General features: G+C 34.5%; 1 protein-coding gene across 1 annotated transcript in view; it reads left to right on the forward strand.

The window, feature by feature from the left end:
• Positions 1-19,881, forward strand: part of Fam92 (CBY1 interacting BAR domain containing protein Fam92) — a 170,324-nt gene extending 150,443 nt beyond the window's left edge. The window contains exon 7 of the mRNA XM_090397465.1: positions 19,339-19,881. Within this exon, the coding sequence (XP_090253591.1) occupies positions 19,339-19,659 (321 nt within the window). The 3' untranslated portion in view covers positions 19,660-19,881. The remainder of the gene's footprint in view (positions 1-19,338) is intronic.
• The last annotated feature ends 2,919 nt before the right edge of the window (positions 19,882-22,800 follow it).

The following is a 22,800-nucleotide window of genomic DNA, read 5'->3' on the forward strand; positions in this document are numbered from 1 at the left end:
CCTATTTTTGTTTAGGAGTACCCCTTTTTTTATAATGTCATTGGCTTTTACTGAAATTTTAGGGCATTACTGATGTTTTATATGGGCAGATATATGAAGAATATATATAGAAAGAAAAACCGAACACACCTTTATGGGATGTTTCTGGCTGTCTTCTTTTTCATTGGCATCTCCCGGCATATGGCAATGTATATCCATTGTTGAAGGAATGAATTTTGACCTGAACTGAAGGGGGGGGGTCGGAAAAGTGGGGTTTGAGAGATGTGGGAGAATTATTGGTGAGGCAAGACGTGTGCGAACTTTTTTTTTTTTTTTTTTTTTTTTTTTTTTTTTTTTTTTTTTTTGAAAAACCTGGGTTTTTAAAGGTGGGCAGAGAATACTTTGGGATGGGGGTGAACATAGAAATTTTAGGGAAAGGAGAAGGATATTATGGAATAGGATAAGGGGTAGGAGAACAGAGTGTGAGCTGTTTCAACAGTGCATCATTTTCGGAGCTCATGGGGAGAAAAGCTAATGACATTACAAAAAAAAAGGGGGGTACTCCTAAACAAAAATAGGCAAAATAGCCATAAAAAAAAATAATTAATCTCATGGGTTTGGAAGGGGTAAAGATGCTTCAGAAAGGATTCAAGGGAGAGTTACAAAGATAATAATTATTATTTTTGTCACCTCCAGGGAGTCCAAAGACTCATCGAGGTCGGGCATCTATTCTACACCTCTGTCTCCACCACTTCACAGTCCACCAACTCACCGCAACTACACCAACACTATCTATCGCCGACCACTGCCACTAGTATTTCCACGGACAATCACAAACATCCATGCCCATGGTGGGATTTGAACCCACAGCCTTTTGGCTGGGGAGCAGATACACTAACCACTCGGCAAATTAAATATCGAAATAGACAATGGAATTAGCAAAGCTGGTATAGTGGGAAGTCAAATGAATAAATTTACATGAAATAAAAAAGAAATTAGTCAGAACAATAAACTAGCAGTGTACATGACACAGTCAGTGTTAACGTTAACTTATAGATCTGAGAGCTAAGTTCGAAGAAAAACAATTGATTCAAGACTAGAGACCATAGAGTTTTGAGAAAAATTAAGGGAGTAAATAGATGACATTATTGGCAGAATTATATAGTAAAAATGAGAACATTAGGAAGGAACTTGACATTGTTAGCATTCGAGAATGTGTGAGCAGAGCTAATCTCAGGTTGTATAGTCACTTAAACAGAAAGGGAGAGGGAAGATTTGCAAAGCAGGTGTTTGTACCAAGATGTCAGAAAAAAGACCCAGAGGATGATCAATATGTACATAGATTTATGCAGCTAGAAATGCCTTAGAAGACCAAAGTATAGGATCTGACAATATTGGAGTCCAATAGATAACAGGCTGATTTGGAAGAATATTATTGATAGGAAGTTGGTAATGATGTAACTCAACTTTTTTCATGTATTACCATCATAGTACTCTATATACCCTTGAGGGTACATATCAGGAATTAAATGACAATGATCAAGTTTTATATTGTAAACGGATAAGTATTTTAATACCGACTAGTTTCACCAAACTTAAGCTGTTGGCATCGTCAGGGTACAAGCACTGAGGTTAAAACATATCACAAAATGGATCTTAACTGTAAATTCTAAAAATTATAGTTACAAACTAAAATAGCATTCTTCTTCTTCTTCTTCTGCAGCTTCTCCCACTTAAGTGGGGTCACTGTTTATTATGAGTCTCCTCCACACCTTCCTGTCTTGGGCTGTCACCACATCCAAGTTCTTCATCTTCAAGTCCTCTTCTACCAGCTCCCTCCATCTCTTCTTTGGCCGCCCACGCTTCCGCCTTCCTTGCACATCCATCTGCATGACCCTTCTTCCCACATATTCGTCCTCCCTCCTCATCACATGACCAAACCATCTCAAAACTAAAATAGCATTGAACGTGAATAATACACGTATCGTGTGTACATGATTTACTAGTTGGTGCTAAGGAACATTCTATAGTTAGCATTAAAGTTCATTTCTTGTGTGTTCAGAGATCTAATTAGGATTTTCTATATCTCTGGAAGTATTGAACCTTGGTTCCTGTTAAGGTTATCTGTAGTGTGTGCGGCTAGAAATGAACTTTAATGTTAACTATAGAACGTCCCTTAGCAACAACTAGTAAATCATGTACATGCGATATGTGTATTATTCACGTTCAATGCTATTTTACTTTGTAACTATAATTTTTAGAATTTACAGTTGAGATCTATTTTGTGATATGTTTTAACCTCAGTGCTTGTACCCTGACGATGCCAACAACTTAAGTTTGGTGAAACTAGTCGGTATTAAAATACTTATCCGTTTACACTTGATCAATGTTCCCAAATAGTTATTTACATAAGTTTTATATTGTTTAAAGAACGTGATATTACACTGGTGTTGATTAGAGATTAGTGTTACTTCATTTTGCCTTAAAGTTCATTGTTTTCAGAAAGAAGAAGATAATATCTTTAGGTTTCTGTAGTTATTTTCTGTGCTTTAAAAGTAATTGGTATATATTATTTACATTACACCTCTGTGTAGAGATGCAACTATATAGTATTTTTGTCTGCTAATTGTTAATTAGCAGACAATAGCAAACACCTTAATTGGTGTTAGCTAGCCAAGTTACCTATTTTGTGAGAGAAAAATCCTCCTACCTCTGTAAGAGATGGCTAACTCACCTTCATTTGGAAAAGTCTGCATAAAGATTCCGCTCATCAAGATGAGAATCAATTCTGTTCTTTCCATTGGAAGGTAGCATGTCCCGTTGTTCTTCCAACTGCATTAATTATGCAAAAAATAAACTTTGAAAAAAAAAATTAACTGTACAGATTGATTTCTATCTTATATTTGCTTTCTTTCTATACTGCATGTGCTGGTCTGTTACAAACCAAGATCTAAGGGAAACTTTTAAGCTTACATCCTATCCATTATATCCTAGAATGAGAGAGTTTAGGAAAGGAATAAAACATTTGATCAGAGATGAGAAACCACAGATATGAGAGCTCTGAGAAAAATTAGGAGAGTGAACAGATGACATCAATGACAATCATATTATAAAATGAATTAGAAAGGAGCTTTTTTTAGCATTCAAAGGTGTGTGAGTAGAGGTGATCTAAGGTGGTATGGTCACTTAAACAGAATGAGAGAGATAGAAGAAAGTTTAGAAAAGGGGATGTTTGATATTAGGATATCATGAAAAAGAGGAGCTTTCCTCAAAGAAGCAATCCCAGCTTCTAGGATAGAAGGGACAGAAGACCTTCCCTTTGGGGTGAACATGGTACCGAGGTGTCTCCACTCTTCCAGGATGGTCAAAGCATATAACGACCTCCCTTGCAGGGGAAACTCTATAGTCTCGACCTTAAATTTCTTGTCACGACCAGAGGGGACAAGAGCTAAAGAGCAGGACAACACCAAGATTTTGGTAGATTGGATGCAGTTTATAGTGCCCTAGAAAACGAAAATGTAAGATATGAACAGTATTGGAGTCCTGACAAATAATAGATTAATTTAAAGAAAAATTGCTTGGAGGAAGCTAGTAATAATGTAAATGATGTAAACTTAATAATGTAGTGCTGTCATAATGGTTGTTTATGATGATGATATCCTAATATCCATTTTGAACTTGGAATAGAAGACAACAGAACTTGAAATCTCTATTTAAAGCCAAAAAAAAACATATACAGTATAAATACAATATAAACTACAATATGAAGAAAACATGCAGTGTAACTTTATTCAGTACTGAAACATGACATCATTGATACATAGGGACAGAACATATGCCATATCAAGTAATGAGAAAAAGAAAACCATGAGCTTGAATATTTAAAGGATATTGAATCAAAATGGTTATCATGCAAAAGCAGTTAATCACATATTACAGTAAAAACCCAGGCAGCAGTTCAGTGAGCTTGAAAATCACAACTCGAAATACTTTCATTCTTTCTTACATAAAAAACATGACTGATAGAATAGCTCAGATCTTAAAACATCATATTATATAAAAATCACCTTGCTTGATAGTAAAGGTTCCACTACATTATAATCACCAAAGCCTTTCATCTACTATTAAAGAAGCCATTTACAAGATATATTGTGCTTGCAGAATTTGTCATGTAACTGGATAGATCTCCCAGAAGAATGTTAAATATGGATCAACATATTTAAAGATTTACAAGAAATGAGAATGCATGAATTGGGCTTAGCATTCCATACATTGAAGAAGGATTGTTAGGTATATAGTAACAGATTAAGATTCTTACATTCTGTTGAGGTTATTGTTTGAGATGTTTTATATGGCGCCAGTTCCTTCAAGCTTACTCGGGAGGCTACCGATTCCTTCTATACGACATTGCGAACCGATGGCAATGAATAGCTACACGCTATTGATAAGATTTCGAACTCTCTCGGATTTTCTTCCACAAGAAAATCCAAAGCAGCTCACAAGGGGGGGGGGCAAACCCCTTTTATATCTTCTACCCTCGGCACCCTCTTTTGTGCATGTGTCATGTATTCTATTTGCATCTTCCTGGAGAACTCTGTGAACGTGCCGTGTCTTCCTGTAAAACATTGAGCACGTGCCGTTCCACGCGTAAACAATTTGCCATAGGCTACACAATTCACCCGAAGTTTTCATTAGTGGACTTGGAACTTTTGTTACTATGCCCTAACATATATCTTATAAAGAATACTTCTTCCATTATAATTTCTTATAAACAAATGACATCGTTTACCTTTAAGTAGTATTACAATAATTGCGCTAGCATATGATTCTTTAAACAATTAGTATCTTTACCTATGTACAAGCATTTTCGTTATTGTTTAGCCAAACTTGTTGAATCTTGAACAAAATATTTCTTTAAGGAAATCTTTTCATTCAAGATCCAACAACAGGATATTACAGAACCTTGATGTATATCCAGCTATGAGATTAGATCATATACCAGCTCAAGTTTTACGAGGTACTAGGGAATTGGCAGTGCCCTTGACCAGATTGTTTAGTTTAAGGCTCTACTCTGGATTGGTTCCCATGGATGTGGAAAGAGGGGAAAATAGTTCCATTGCATAAGGGAGTCTCCAGGAGTGTTGTAGCAAATTACCAACCAGTCATCATCATCTCAGGAATCATGATCAAGTTATTGGAAATGATGGTCAAGAGCAAAATACAGGAATGGGATACTGTATGGGAACAACATGGTTTTGTGAAGGGCAGGTCATACATAAAGTGGATAAAGGTAATGGGTTTACAGTGATACTGCTAGACTTTATCCAAATATCGAGGACTACAGATGCTTTTCACATGATACCGCATGAAATTCTAATCAATACATTGCAGCACATGGGAGATGGACATAAAGTTGGTAAAATGGATAAGAGGGTGGTTGATGCAGAGATACCATACTGTGTATGTACCTCTGATTTTACATTATGAAAAAAGAAATTAAAACGTTTTGCATATACCTTGCACAAGAACCAAGTTTAAAACTTTAAGAAATAGATAGTTAATGTTGTTATGGTAGAAATGATTAAAAAACTTTTGGATGTGAAGACTGATGTGACTATTATTCCTGGTGGTCTACAGCCCTTGGATGTATCAGTCAACAAATCATTCGAGGACTACATGCGAAAATTCTACATGGAGTGGATGGCAGCCAGCAGCTATGACCTGACTCCAGCAGGGAAGATTAAGAGACCACCATTAGAACTGTTGTGCAACTGGATTTTGAGAGCTTGAGATATGATTTTGCTAGAAATAATTGCCAAGAGTTTTTTATAAACCAGCATCTCTAATGCCCTGGATGGGAATGAAGATTACACTATTTGGGTAGATTGACAATACACAGGAGGAAACTGCTCTCGAGACCGGAAGTAACGATAGCGAATAGGAGATTGGTAAGTCATACCCATTTTTTGATTTTTTTAAATCATGGTGATCTTATGATTCCGAATCTCAGGGACTAAACACCCTAGTTTCTGGGTGAAAAAACCCTCTACCTCCATATGATTGGTAGGTTTACCCATATACGGTACTAAATACTATAGGTTGATAAGCCAACCTCTCGTGTATAGGCCCAACATTAAAAAAAAAAAGAGAGAGATAGAAACGAGCTAACTCACCTTTAGTTGAAATAGATCAACTATCAGATAGATCAGATAAAGGTTTTTCACTTCTTGGACAAGAATCAAACCCAGGTCTTTTCAACCAAACAGCTTCGTCTATACCGACTGAGCTGTGAAGGCTCTATTTGAGCAATTAAAATTGTAACGAATACTGAGGATTTAATTATAAACGTCAATTTAGTTTTTTCCTGAAAACTTTGTTTCCAAAAACCCCTGCATATATCTCACACCATGATTTTTTAACTTTAATTTTGAGGAAAAACATGCGAGTTATATTCAAGTAAATACGGTATATATATGCAGGCATCCCTTGCTTAATGTGGGATTTGATTAATGCAGCGAAATGAATTGCGACAATCTCTTTATATATGCAGCAAGAGTTTTAATTAATGCGCCTTTAAATTTACCATGCAAAAACATGCAAGCCTCAAGGAGTATTTCCTGGCCGAGAGAAAGAAAGTCATGAGCATGATGATGTCATTCCTATTTCTTAATCTGAAAAATTAGGATGAACTTCATCCTAATTTTTCAGATTTGTGAATAACAATAATCTGTGACAAACAAGGTGTAACCATAATCTGTGAACAATAATAATCTCTGTGTCCAATCTCAAAACTATTTCTAGGCTTCTCTATTGTCAAAGGATGATTTTTACAGGGAGGTATAATCTGACACATATTTAATGTATTGTAATGCCAGCCATGTAAACGGGATTTCAAAATTTTTGAGATATTAGTCATGGGTTTTTTAATATCTGTAAAATTAATCTCAACTTTTTGTTAAAATAAATGAATTATATATATATATATAATTCATTTTCATTATTCATTTATATATATAATTCATTTTCATTATTCATTTATATATATAATTCATTTTCATTATTCATTTATATATATAATTCATTTTCATTATTCATTTATATATATATATAATTCATTAGGAAAGTCATATATATATATATGACTATCCTAATCTCTGTTAATTCAGCGAATCTTCTGAGAAGATGGAAATGTATTTACAAATCAAGGAAGATTTTTCATCCCGATTATCTGCAGTTTAAAAATCTTTCAAAACCAACAAATCACTAAAAAAAACATGGCTTCATAGCCTTTAGAGCCATAAATCTAAAACAACCAAACAAATAAGTATTCGGTTTTATGAACAACAGTTCAAATCTAGCTGTAAAAAAATTCGGTGAATTATTGGAAAAACCTTTTGCCAGAATACGCTAATGACTTAGGTGTTTTTCAAAATCCTGTGAACAACTTGGTTGAAGAAATTGCAATTGGTGAAGACCTTGGTTTTTATGGCATTGATGCAGAAGATGTTAAAGAATTATCATATTCAAATTGAACAACAACATGCATATAAAGACAACAAACAAATGGAATGTGAAGATGAGGTTCCAGAGGAGATAACAATCAAAGAACTGAATAGAATATTTCGCAGTTTCGAATTGCTTCAGCAGCAAGTAATGGTTATGTTAATTGAAGAATGCTTGTTTGCTGAGGTCTAGAGTCATTTTGCTTATCGTAGAATTTATGCTGATAAGAAAAAAAAATAAAACTGTTCAAACGATTCTTGATAACTTTTTTTTTTTGATAAAAAAATTGCAGTAACTAATGTAGGTACAAGCATTTATTAAACATTTACTTTGCATTCATTTTTTATCTTTCCTAAAAGAGTACCATATAAAATGAATTATTAGTACAGAAATCAATCATGGACGAATTGTAATTTTTACAATTGATGACTATATTTGATTAACGCAATTTTAATATATGCAGTAACATCAAGGGATTAATTAATCATGTTAATCAAGAGATAATTGTGTGTAGATATATGTATACATACACACACACACCATACTATGTATACATACACACACTATCTACCAATAATTGTCCAGACACCCCTGTTATTTGAAGTTATGGAACATTCCAGGTTTGTTAATAATATGAAAACCATAAAAGTGTACAGATAGTAGGAAGCAGTATTTCATTGTTCATCTTAGCAGTTGAATACAGGTGGTATGGCAATGCGACGTGAACGCAGTGACTTCAAAAGGGGTATCATCGTGGGCTGTCAAATTGATGACATGTCCATACATGCTATTGCCACTCAACTGGAGCATCCAAAATCAACAGTTGGTGATGTGATCAACAAATGGAGATGTTCTGGCATGACTAGTGGGAAAACACTCAGAGCAGTTGCCAAAAATTCCACCTGATGTCTGCTGACTGACAGGAACAGGAGGGTGTTAAAACTGGTGGTACCCAAAAACCAGCTATAATCAGCACAGACCATCCATGATGAGTTCCAGAGCATCAGTAACACCATGGTGAGTACTAATACTGTATGAAAAGAAATACGTTTACTGGGTTTCCAGAGAAGAGCAACGACACACAAGCTGAACATCACAACAATGAACAAGGCAGTTTGCCTGGCCTGGTGCAAAGAGCAACTAGACGATTAACCAGTGGAAAACAGTACTCTAGTAACCGGGGGTCTGTGAAAGGTCTTCAGGGGGTCCGTGGCAATTTTCGGCTATGCATCATTAACACATGGAATAAAATTTAAGTTTGAGATCGTAAAACATTCCTATTGTATCACTGAATAAGGTACAGAGACATCTGCAGGCTGTGTAATATGTTTCTCAACAAACAGTGCAATTAGAGACAACTGGGCAAAAACAGCACTAACTAATGAATCGCATGACCCCTCCCACATAAAATGCTGTATAGTAGACAATCAAAACCATATAGTGCACCGGCAACATATGGTTTTGTTTGATCGAATGTGTTAAAACTAAGAAATATATAGTGAATGTGTTTCAGATATTATATAAGGAATTCGGTTGAAGAGGATTAGCATTTCAACTGAACTGTTGGCTTGCCTTTGTCAATTAGTAGCGCGATCTTTTGTTAATACCGCACCAATCATATGAACGTCTTCATAGCTGCTTTATCTCTACTGGCCTACCATTGCTGTCTGTTTCGAGTTCTGCTTTCACTAGCCATTTGTTGAAGGACTGTTCATTAAATACAGTAATTTTTTTTAGCTTTCAAATTCTTAAGTATGGATCACTGGTTAAAGACTGAATTTTTAAAATGCACAAAAGAGAGGAACATAGTAGATACAAGTAGCTGTTAGCAACAAGAAAATGTTGATATTGTATCTGGATCAAGTGAAGTTGATAAGTGTGTGTCGTCTGACATCTCTAAAGAACCAACTAGGAAGATGATGAGAAAACTTCGTAAGTACAATATAAATTACTTGAAATGTGGATTTTCATGGACAGGAAATGAAGAGGAACCTATTCCATTATGTGTAATTTGCGGTGAAACTTTAAAAAATGAAAGCATGAAACCATGTAATTTAAATCACCATTTTGAATCAAAACATAATGAATGTAAGGACAAACCTGTCGAACTTTTTCAAAATAAACTAAAAAATTTAAAAGAATCTCAAAAAGTGATCTCGATCATGTCAGGAGGTGAAACCATGAAGGCTTTAGAAGCTTCATATCGTGTGTTGCTATTAATAGCAAAAAGTGGTGCAGCAGAAACAATTGGTGAAACTTTGTCAAGCCTGCAGCAAAAATAATAGCGGAAATTATGATCGGAGATAATGCAAAAAGATCTTTTGATCGGATTTGCCTTTCAAATAGTACCGTTCATCGAAGAATCACTGAAATGGCTGAAAATATAAAACAAACATCGTTATCCGATATACATAAGAGTTGTTATTATGCATTGCAGGTAGATGAATCCACCAACATTACAAATTTTGCAAATCTTTTAGTGTTCGTTAGGTACGAAAAAAATCAAAAAATTCATGATGACCTTTTATATTGCCAACCCTTGTCAGAACATACAACAGGAGAAGAAATATTCAACAGTAGAAATACCTTTATGCATCAAAACAAGCTTGATTGGAAACGTTGTGTTGGAATAAGCACGGACGGAGAGAAATTGGATCTAAAAAAGGGCTTGTTTCAAGGATTCAAGCTGTTGCACCAAATGCAAAGTTGACACACTGCTGCATACACAGGGAGGCTTTGGCTACACATATGATGTCTACAGACTTAAGAAAAGTTCTTGATGAAGTAAAAATCATAAATTATATTAAAGGCTGTCCTCTAAACACCAGACTTTTCTCTCAACTTTGCAAAGAAATAGGAAGCAACTATACACAACTTCTTTTCCATACCGATGTTCGTTGGCTTTCTCGTGGAAAAGTCCTTGCTCGTTTATTTGAACTTCAGAATGAACTACAAGTCTTTCTTGATGAAAAGTTTGAATTGAAAAAGCATTTACATAATTGAAAATGGCTCAGTCAATTAGCATACCTGGCAGATATATTTACTGTATTAAATAGTCTTAATTTATCTTTACAAGGCAAGGAAATTTCTATATTTCATGTCCAAGATAAAGTGAATGCCACGTTGGCAAAAATGAAGTTATGGCAAAAGCAGGTTGGTAATGGAGAATTTGACACGTTTCCATCGCTTCATGAATTGCTCGCAAGTTCAAATGAACAAATTGATGATGATGTGAAAATTACTATCAAGCAGCATTTAAAAAGCTTACAAATGAATCTAGAAAAGTATTTCCCTGAATTGGACATTAATATTGAGTGGATAAGATACCCTTTCAATAAAAACAAATTTATGCCAAAGGGTCTATCGTCAATAGAAGAAGAACAACTTTTAGAACTAGCTTCTGATGGTTTCCTAAAAAAATAAATACAGCCAGAATACGTTATCATCATTTTGGCTACAAATACAGAATGAATTTCCTGAATTAACAGATAAAGCTCTAAGGTTCATTTTTCTATTTCCAAGTTCGTATCTGTGCGAAGTTGGATTTTCGTCCCTTGTAGATATTAAGACGAAGAAGAGGAATCACATTATAGATGTCGAACCGCATCTGAGATTGAAATTAAGAACTATAGAGCCAACTTTGCTAAAATTTTATCTCACCATAAGCAATTTCACTCCTCTCATTGATGATAAATTATTTCACGTAAGTAAAACTTTATAGTATCTTTATAAAGTTTGTTCTATTAAAAATAAATCATATTTTTTGTTTATATGAACATATAAATTCAAATAAAATAGATATTTAATTTTTTAATATTTTAAATTAATTTATTAATTTTAATTAATTTATTCGTTTTAATTAATTAATTAGGGGTACTTGGTAATAATGAAAATTTAAGAAGAGGTCCGCGGATATTTGAAGTTTGAGAGACACTGCTCTAGAGCAATTAACCAAAGTTAACCTGTTTCACCAGCCTGGCGAAAACTTGTTACCACAGCATGCTGTAACCACATTAAAGTTTGGTGGTGGAGTAATGGCATGGGGTACATTTAGCTAATTTGGGGTGGGGCCACTGGTCATTGTCCATGGTTCCATGAAGGCAGTTTAGTACCTTGATATTGTGGATAATCAAATGCTGCCTATACTGTAGAGATTTTATGGAATGGACCTGTGTTATTATCAAGACGACAGTGCCCTATGCCACAGAGGTGCAGCTGTTATGGAATGGTATGAAGAGATAGGTGTTAAACAACTTCCCTGGCCTGTGCAGAGTCCTAACCTCAACTCCATCAAGCACCTGTGGGATAAATTGGAGCGGTGTTTGAGGTCCAGAGCAGCACGTCCTTGATCTGTCGCTGAACTCAGTGCTGCTTTGGAGGAATGGAGACAAATTCCACCTGATGTCTGCTGCACTTGGTGGAAAGCCTCCCTGAAAGGGTGCAGGAAGTGATCAAAACCAAAGGTGGCATACCTGATATTAGGGTTCACTTTCTGGTATCAATTGTAAATTGCTAAAGTGTCCAGACAATTATTGGTAGATAGTGTATGTATGTATGTATTTTTCATATTTTCTTTTTCATATAATTGTTCCTTTATTTTTAAAATTATCATATTGATAGTATTTATGTGGTAGAAAGAATGCCCCTTGTACTCTTGTTTGTACTCTTGTTTTCATTTCCATTCTTACTTTATAGAACTGCATTTGTTGTGTGTTCACACTGATGATGATGATGTGATGAAGCTTCATCACAACAAGTTTGTATGAAATACTTTAGATTTTTTTTTCTTATGTAATTTACAGATCTAGCTATTCATTAATAGCTAGACATGTATTGTGTTTTAATCCATTGAATTTATTGCAATAATGCTATGACACTGTGTGAGCTTAAAATCTAATTTATTTCAATTTCAAGCTAAAGTGAGAGAGGCCATTGTTTTGGCAGGTATGAATGATTTGAAATGTATCAGCTATGGTATGAGAGAAGTTATGAAAACGTCTTACTGGAAGAAGCCGAAAATAAAAAAAAAAAAAAAATGAATGAGAGGATAAAGATTGTAAGTCTGCTTCTACTAAGATAGATGTGAATTGAGAAGGGCAGTGATCCCAACAAGTCTGTTAATAGTTTGTAGATGTATATGCTGAATTTGATGATGAAAGGACTTTTATATGATTGATGGATTGCAGTTGAATGAATTTGGAAATGAACATCTAGAGAAAGTGTTCTCCATTAAGAGACTTAAAATACAAAATCAGATAAACTCAAGATGTTTGAGAGAGGCATCCTTGAGGCAAGTATGTGGGTGTGAGACATTTAAAAAAAAAAAAAAAAAAAAAAAATGCTGAATGTAGTTACTCAGATTTCACATTTGAATGGAGCCATCAATACGAGATGCAGAGATTATTGTGTCCCAGTAGGATATTATTACAGTTATGTGTTTTAATGCCAAAAGCATCACAAATAAGGGAGAAGGATTTTTTGTTGTCAATTAGTCCAACTTTGTCAAAAGTTGTAGGCATAAGTGAGTGAGACTTGATTGAGAGAGCATGTTGTAATTAGAATGAAAGGGTATTGTATTTTCAGGTAGGATAGAGATAACCAGATGTTGATGATATCAGAAGAACTGCAGCCAAAAAAGAATCAGAGTTCAGAAGAAATAGGTTAAGGGAATGTGTAAAGGCATATGTAGACAGCATATAAATTGGAAAATCACTTAGAGGGAAGGAAATGGAATTTATATAGCTATTAAGAAGTAATCACCTGAAACAGTTTGTAAAAGACCAGATGGGAATGGTGACAGCTGAAGTTTGTGATAGCACTAGAGGATTTGTCCATAACCAAGGTAGACAAATTGCCTCTTGAGGGAAGAGAGAGAGAATCATCCAGATTTGACATGGAAAGATGCCAAATATAGAAATGTGTTCAGTTAAGAGGAGGACATATGTGGAATACAAAGCAAGTGATTATCACAAACAGTAAGCATCTTGAAGCTTTGCCATTGCATAAAATCCGAAGGGACATCTGAGTTGAATGGTTAAGAGGGGGATGTTTGAAGGAAGGAGCATCACACTGCATACCTAGGTTCAGAAAGATATATCAGGTGGGAGCAGGGGTGGCTCTTGCATAGGAACTGCAGCACCCCCAATTTTTCTCGATATATAAATATATTTATTAATTTATTTATATTTGCTTGTAATATTTAATTTTATCATCAACAATCCTATACAATTCTCTTATTTTGTATAAAAAAATAATAAAAATTCATCTTGTAGCACTGAGGAGGGCGAAGGATGCTAGAAGCACTGTGTTTACCACAGTGTCATATTGCTACGTGCGAAAGCATATGCACATCATAGTGAGATGCGAGCTATTAGCATAATGTGGCACTGTCCGTATATATGCAGTTTGCACCAGTAGTAGAGTGTTCATAGTGCTTTACTCTGTCTCTTTAAATATTTGGACATTACAATTAAAGGATTTAATTGTAATGGCCAAAAATTGTAAATCCATTCCTTTAATTACAATTAAAGGAATGGATTTTATTTTTAAGTAATTTTGAATTATACTAAACTGTATAATTTTATCGATAATACACAATATTTTTTCATGTTTAATTTTTTTTTAAATTTTTACCATAATTTTGATATTTTATCCAAACACATATACACTGTACTTACAGTGTGTATGTATATTTCAAAAGTTGCAGCACCCCCCCCCCCCCCCCCCACGATTTCAAGCCACGAGCCGCCACTGGGTGAGAATTAAATGGATGAGTAGCACCATTAAGCTGAAGCTGCAGAAAAAGAATGTTGTGGAGGGAATATAAAGAAAAAGGTAATCAACAAGGTCGTGAATAGTACAAAGCACAAGCAAGAAGAGTAACCAACATGATAAGAAAACATGATCAGAGTATTGGAGTTTAGCAGTTCAAAAAAAATCCCAAAGAGTTCCTTTGTTATGTGGTGAGCAAAAGAAAAAATGATTATGGTAGATGAACAAAAGGAAGGATAATTAGGATAGGATGACTGCAATGATAGATGTGACAGAAACTGATGTGGAAATAGAAATGCATGAACTGGGGGTACTTAGGATATTGTAGGATCCCATTGTGAATACAACTGTAGGATTAGATCAGATATCGATCCATGTATTATGAGAATGTATAAGAAAATTGCCAAATCTGAATTTGGTATGTGCACATTTTCTAGTTACTGAGGATGCCACTAGGCATTGTGAGTGTGCAGTTTTCTGTACCAGTCTGGCAAATGACATCATTCTGTGTGAATTGGTTTGTTGTACTCACTGCTTTTTTGTTAGTTTTCTTACAAGCAAGTTTGGAAATTTTGTGATGACTGACCACTAGGAACAGAGAGTGAGCATGAAATTTTGTTTTCTTTTGGGTAAAACTGCAGTTGAAATTATTGTTATGCTTTGGCAAGCATTTAAAGACAATACTTTAGGTAAAATGCAGGTCTACAAGTGGTTTTCCCAATTTAAAATGGAGATATGTCAGTTGAAGACCAACCATGATCTAGTCCAAATGACTTGTTAGTACATTATTGTCTCTAACTATTTTAGTTCATTGGGCATTTTTTTCCCCTTTGACTGTAATAGTTTTGGGTTTTTTTCTTGAGAAATTGACATATCGTTTTCTTATTAAATTCAATTTATACACAGCATTTGGCAAATTGTTTTCAGTTATTTGAAATATCACTTGGTTATGAGTAAAGTGTCTAAAATAAAATTATTTTCTATTTGGATTCCTTCTTTGTTGGAATCCTCCATTCTTTATTCCATTTGTATGTATATATATATATCCCCCCCTCAAATAATCTATCAATATGCTGCAAGTAAAAGAATGAATAACTCTACTGAATGCAGATGGTGTGAGGGTGACAGATGAGTGCCCATTTTGCTAAAAGCTATCAACTTGGTGTATGCAACATTGAGCTCATAGCTACCTCTTGACTGGATGAAGGAACAGTTTGTTCCTTTTTTGTTCTTTTGTTTTGTTTGGATTTTAGAACTCAGGTGTATGATGAGGAGGTATTAGAGCTGTTGCACAAACTAAATAAGAATTCAGCAATAGGGACTGATGAGATATCAGAATGGGTGCTCAAAGAGTGTTCAGCTGAACTGACTATTCCTTTAACCTGGCTATATAATTTGAGTCTCAGAACAGGCAAGATTTTGCAGGAGTGGAAAGAATGTATAGTAATTCCATTGCACAAGGATGGTGTAAAAAACTATTGTATCCAACTATTGACCAATTAGTATCTCAGGAGTGGTGGTGGTGAAGATTTTGGAAGAGTTGGTTAGGACTCGCATTCAGAAATGGGTTGACAGAGAATCTCAACAGCATGGATTTACAAAGGGAAAGTCATGTTTTAGCAACTTGCTCACATTCTATAATAATGTTACTATTGAACTCGACAAGGAGAATGGATATAGCATGGAAGACTGTTGCATAAATTGGAGAATATGGGTTTGGATTATGAAATATTAGCATGGATAAGAGGATGGCTGACTGACAAATATAAAAAAGTGGTATATGGGGGATGTGAGCCTGCAAAATTAAAGGTAACCAGTGGTGAACCACAAGGTCAGTCTTTGCTTCATTATTATTCAATCTCTACATTAATGACATTAGGAAAGATTTGACAGGCAACACACAGCTATTTGCTGATAATGTGAAGATTAGGTAGGCTAATCAGGAGTGCGGCTGATATGCAGTACATACAGAATGATTTGAATGATTGTGGGCATGGGAAAATGAATGTTAGTAAATGTAGTCATGCACTTTGATGTGATTAGATATCCAATGTCATATTATATTGGTGGGATTATGCTAGAAAAAACACTAGGCTTAAGGATCTTGGAGCATTAGCAGATAGGAAGTTGAAGTTCAGATGCCATGTAGCAAAGATTGCAAATACAACTCAAAAGATGATTGCAATGATGAAATGAATGTTCACATATAAAGATAAGGATATTATTTTGCCTCTTTACAAGGCCTTGATAAGACCTCATCTGGACTATTGTGTGCAAGTCTGGTCTCCATTGTAATTCTGATACAGTGGAGAGAGTTTGAAGGAGAGGGTTAAAAATGATATTAGGATTGTGGAATACTGATTATGAAAACAGATTGAGAATTTGTAGACTGCAGACACTAGCAAAAAGGAGAAAAAGGGGTAATATGATTGAGACAAACTTCTGAAAGGATCACACAGGATTTCAGTTGATGGAATTTTTTGTTTTATGGAGGGTGAGGAAAGGACAAAGAGGGCAGGGCATCCTTGGAAGCTGAGAATGAATGCTGCTAAGAAGGGGGTAAGATCTAGATTTTTCTCTCATAGAGCGGTGTGTGATTGGATTGTCATTGGATGTTGTGTGTGCAAGCAGTGTGAATGAATTCAAGAACAAATATGATAGCTGGTGTGTGTGTGTGTGTGTGTGTGTGTAGTATGTGGCCTCCCTCTATGAGTCCCTGACTTCCTGGATATCCTTAATATATATATATTCCAAATAATATTAGAAATAGGGAATATCCTTTGTGTGCTTATAGGAGTACTTAGTAGTAATAGGACTTAGACATCCTTATCGAAGTCTTCCTATCACTTCAAATGTTTTGGTTCTGTTTTGTTTTTGCCTCTTTTTAAACTAATTACTGTTTTCTCATATACACCCTCTGTCCAAAAAGAAACCGAACTTTTCGAAAATAGAAGAAACTAATGGTGCCACCTGTTGTATCTTTTTGTTGTCAAAAGTGGCAACCCTCATTAGTATTGTGTCAACTGTTTATGACATTTGTTTCATTAGAAGCAGAGTTATAGTGCCAAGAGTGACAGTGTGTTTTGACGAACAGTCAGAAAATGAGTTTCAAACAGAGCTGCGATTGATTTTTGTGTTAAACTTGGTAAAAGTTTTACCGAAATGCATCAAATGCTTCAAAAAGCATACGGTGATGAATACTTATCCCGTACTCAAGTTTAGGAGTGATTTAAGCGATTTCAAATTGGTCGTGAGATGCTTGAGGACGACGAAAAGCTGGGCTGTCCAAAAACTGGACTGAGCGAAGTTAACATCCAAAAAGTGTGATTTCATCAAAGAAAACCCGAAATCATCCGTGAGATTGACTGGTCACTCAAACTTCCAAAATCAACTGTGCACAACATTTTGACAGAGCTTGGGCTTTTGTAAATTGAATTCACGATTTGTTCCCCACAAGTTGACTGACGACCAAAAAATGTATCGAATTGAACACTGCAAGGACCTCATCAAAACCGCTCGTAAATACTCAAACTTCCTTGAAACGATCGTTACTGTTGATGAAACGTGGTGTTTTGAGTATGAGCCTGAAACAAAGCGCCAGTGCTGAGTGGAGACCACCAGAAGAGGGCATCTGAAAAAAAAAGTTGCTTGGAGAAGTCAAAAGTAAAGACAATGCTGATTCGTTTCTACGATTCCAAGGGCACTACTACTCGAAGTTCTGGTCACTTTTGCACAATAATGTACCATCTCATCGTTCAAACATTGTGAGACAGTTTGTGTGTGGGATCACTCGCCGTATTCACCTAATTTAGCACCGTGTGACTTCTTTCTCTTCCCCCGACTTCATTTGCCGATGAAAGGAAAGCGATATGACACCATTGAAAACGTTCAAGCAGCAGTAACCACGACCCTCAACAGTATCCCAAAAATCGATATAAAAAACTCATTTAACGAATTAAATTATATTAGTGGGATTATGCTAGAAGAAACTGACTAGGCTTAAGGATCTTGGAACGTTAGGAGATAGGAAGTTGAAGTTCAGATGCCAGGTAGCAAAGATTGCAAATACAACTCAAAAGATGATTGCAATGCTGAAATGAACATTCACATATAAAGATAAGGATATTATTTTGTCTCTTTACAAAAAGAAACCATGATAAGCCTTGATAAGACCTCATCCGGACTATTCAATTAATTTATTGAATTAATCGACTGTGCCAAATGTTGTATCGAAGCTGAGGGAGAGTATATTGATTGAAATAAATTATTTGAATAATTATAATTGGCCTGTGTTTTATTTTCTATCAAAAGTTTGGTTTCTTTTTGGGTAGAGGGTGTAGGCTGTAGAGTGATTTTATTAAATTTATAATTAAGTGTGTGTATATATATTTTTTTATTTTATTTTATTTTTTTTTTTGAAAGTAGGCTTTTACTATAACGAAGAGTTTATATCTGTCTGTTATGTGAAAAGCTTTTCTATAATTTTTGAATGCTGGGTGTGTTTAAGTTGAATTCTCTTTTCTCAGGATGTATGCAGGATCTTTCTTTTCTAAAGCTTTTTTGTTCTTTTATAATTTTTTCAAGAATAGAGTTGATTCTGTTCTTCAGTATTGTATAGCCTGTGCTAGAACAGTGAATTACATAAGTGATTCACAGTATAAACTACACCTGAGAAAAATAATTCATTGAATCTTTGCTGGATTTCCAACCAGCATCTTTAGAGCACAAAATTGCAAATGTGGTAAATAGCTTTTTAAAGCTATTTACCACATTCTTCTACAGCAGTGGGCAGCTAGAACCTAATACCTCTATGCTACCTCAACTTCATATATAGCTGCACTGCTACCTTTTATATTGTATTCTAATTTCTCTTTCATTACTAAATGTATTGTTTTTCATTCTTTATTTTCATGCACTTGCCTCATTTGCTTATATTTGTTTGTGTTCAACGAATCTAGTAGGTTTTGCAAAAACTTATCAGGGTGATAAAAACTGAAAGGTTTTAAATGTTTATCCTTTTTTTATGTTATTATTATTTAATAATTTTTATTGTTTGGCACTTCATGTAATTTGTTCCCTTTTTAGCTATTTAGAAATTGTCTTCGTGCCCCATCAATGTCAAGTAGACTAGATGCTGTACGCTCAGCAATGGTGTTATCTACTAGTCTTGGAGATGCTGCTCATTCTGTTCCTTCGCACACCCCACCTGCTAAAAAGATTAATAATTATATTCACATACCAAGAGTAAGAACTCTTTCTCAGAAGTCTAGCAGTGATTATGAAATGACTGATAATAGTGATGGACCAGACATTATCAAAGGAAAAGATGCAAAACAGAATGACATGGAAGAAAGTGAAGTCACAGAAGATGAAGCTACACCTATCAGCATATTTAGGAGGAAATGATTATTTGAAATTTTATTACTTCTGAATATAGATTCTAAATACAAAATGAAATATCTCTCACTGTGCATGTGTATGTCTCTTTGTAAGTTTAAAGAACACTTTGGCATAATTGTTTACTCCTTTTTATATTAATAATTTTATTTCGTTAAATCATTTAGGACATACTTTGCTGCACAATAAAATAAAAATTTATAATTTATGATAAATAACACAATAATGAGATTTTATATTACTGATGTATAATTTATATTTTTCAATAAATAAATTATAAGAAAGAATAGATTTGGCCTGTGTTCTTGAGGTATGAATGAAGGCTCTGTAAATCAGTGGTGTTTAGGAATGGGGTTACAATTCTGCCTTTTCTTTCATGCATGGTGAGCCAATCACCATGCAGAGAAGGAAATGGTATTCCGATGTTTTATTTTTTTTTGTGTGTGGGGGGGGGGGGGTAAAAGTCTGTAGACTGCATTATAGTTTTTTTATCATAAGAAAAAACTAAATGTGAGAAACCCTGATAGGGGAAAAGATGCTCATATTTCATTCTTTATATCAGAAAATGAAAGTTTTTTGTTAAGTAAATTAGCACATTTTTTATTGAACTTGAAACAATGTTTACTATCTTTCATTAATGTATCTTTTTTCATGCAGCCAGAAAAAAACCCTATGTGTTATTCATTAATTGTATTTTCCACCTGATGTAGTTACTTTCACGAGGACTTCAACTCCTCATAACACACACACAAAAAGGGAAGCTAACAATATCATGCCAGTATGTTAAAAAAATAAGTTCAGAGTTTTGTTGACATACAACTGAAATATTTATTTCAATGCTAATAAGTCAGTAAGCAAACCAGCAAGTGGTTATCTTGTGTTAAGGGAGGTGGAGCAGAATTAGAGCATTTTGAAGCATTTAATCTGAGTTATTATCTTATATAATTGTACGTTTTATATAGTTATAATTATTTAGGAGTAATGATTATAGAATAACAAACAACATTTATGGAAATAAAATCAATAATAGATAGCTAAGGCAAAAGAAGCATTTTTAAATAATAAATTACTAAGACTTCTGGAATAAATAAACAAATTAAAATAAGAATAATAAAATCCTATGTATGGTCCACATTGAATTATGTGAATGCGAGATGTGGACATATACAAAATCCATAATTAGAAAACTGCAGACCTTTGAGATGTGCTGCTATAGGCAAGCACTGAAGATTCTTTAGGAGGATAAAAAAAAAAAAATGAAGAGGTATTGAAGTTAATGGGAACCAAAAGAGTGCCCGTACCTGACTTTTCTAAATTAACATTAGGGTTATCCGACCCATAGAGAGTACTGTGTAAGGATAGTTCTGTTTTCAATTATAATTGAATTGTCTTCTGCAGTTACTTAGTTCAGTGCTGTGTGCCTGTCACAGTTATAATTTTTCTCTAATGATGTGCAGAAAACCAGCTAAATGTGTTTTTAATAAATTAGTCGGAACACTAAATTAGCTGTATACAAGACAGTGTTCAAACCAGTTTTAACTTATGGATCTGAGAGCTGGGTCAGAAGTAAAACACTTGACCAAAGACTAGAGACTGCAGATATGAGAGTTCTGAGAAAGATTAGAGGCATGAACAGATGGCATCAATGGCAATATCATATTAAAAATGAGGATATTAGGAAAGAACTTGACATTGTCAGCATCCAGGAATGCATTAGCAGAGCTAATCTCAGGTGGTATGGTCACTTAAATAGAATGGGAGAGGAAAGATTAGCGAAACAAGTGTTCTCTGCCAGGTTGGCAGGAAAACGACCCAGAGGAAGACCAAGATATAGGTGGATTGATACGGTACAAAGTGCCTTAGACGATAGAAATATAAGATCTGATAATGTTGGAGTCTTGACAAGTAACAGACTGATTTGGAGGAAAATTGTAGATAGGAAGTTAGTAATGATGTAATTTTTTCATGTAGTACTGTCATATCCTGTACACCCCTTGAGGGTACATGGCAGGAATTTGATGATGATGATGATGATAAATGTGTTTTTTCTCTCTTGGTGTTGTTCATACCATGAAGCATTATTATGAATTCAAATCAATATTTTGTCCATTTGTTACCTATGGGTGTGAAACATGGATAATTACAGCAAGAGTGGTGGATTTGATTTCAGCTTTTGAAAGGAAAATTCTTAGAAAAATATTTGGACCAGTAAATGACAATGGTCTCTGGAGGATCAGATACAACTATGGGTTATATCACCTTTATAAAGCACTCACAATATCTAGTATAATCAAGTTCAAAAAGTAGCAAGTTGGTAGGACATATTTTTTTTTTTACAGAAAATGACAGTATTCTTAAGAAGATAATAAACTGGAAAATTCTTGGTAAAAGATCAAAAGGAAAACCTATGCAACCATTAGTCAAAATAGCAACATCATATCACAATGTCCAAACTGGAGAAATAAAGTTGGAAGCAACAAATCTAGGAGGCCAAGGCTGTAGAGCCAGAAGGAGAAAAAGAATTTTTTTCTGAGTATTGCTGACATGATATGTCAGCAAAGAATAGCACTGGAATGCAGTTAACTCTTTTAGGAGATCCTGCCAGTCCTAAACCCTTTTGGGTATAAAAGAATTACATTTTCCCTATTGGCTTTTCATCTGTTGCATGAACAATGAGAAACATTGGTATATATATATATATATATATATATATATATATATCAGATGTCTATTTCTTTAATCAAATGATTTATGTATATTTTGTCTCCCATACGAATGGAGGCAGGAAGAATAGTGTATTAACATATTATGAAAATATTTTGGATAAGAGATAGCTGTAGCAAGCTTCCCCCCACACACAAAATCGAAACTTGCTATAAATTTTCTGAGAGTGTATGTAAAATTCTTAAATACAAAATGATTATCATTTTCAGAACCATTTCTAAAGTAATCAAGCAAAACTGCTGCCAAATGAACAAATTTTATGAATAAAATATATCCATTGCAGTATTATTTTACAATTACGCTGATTTTAGCTTCTACCAAACTTGTACGTTTAATTACTTAGATCTCATCAAGTTGATCAGATTACCAGATAAGGAAATTTGTGAAGTGTTGTGTAAAATATGCCAGTAAAAAATTAAATAGAAA

This window comes from Typopeltis vanoorti, chromosome 9 (genome assembly GCF_054136105.1).
Source record: "Typopeltis vanoorti isolate ZY-2024b chromosome 9, IOZ_Tvanoo_1.0, whole genome shotgun sequence".
Classification (NCBI taxonomy): Eukaryota; Metazoa; Arthropoda; class Arachnida; order Uropygi; family Thelyphonidae; genus Typopeltis; species Typopeltis vanoorti.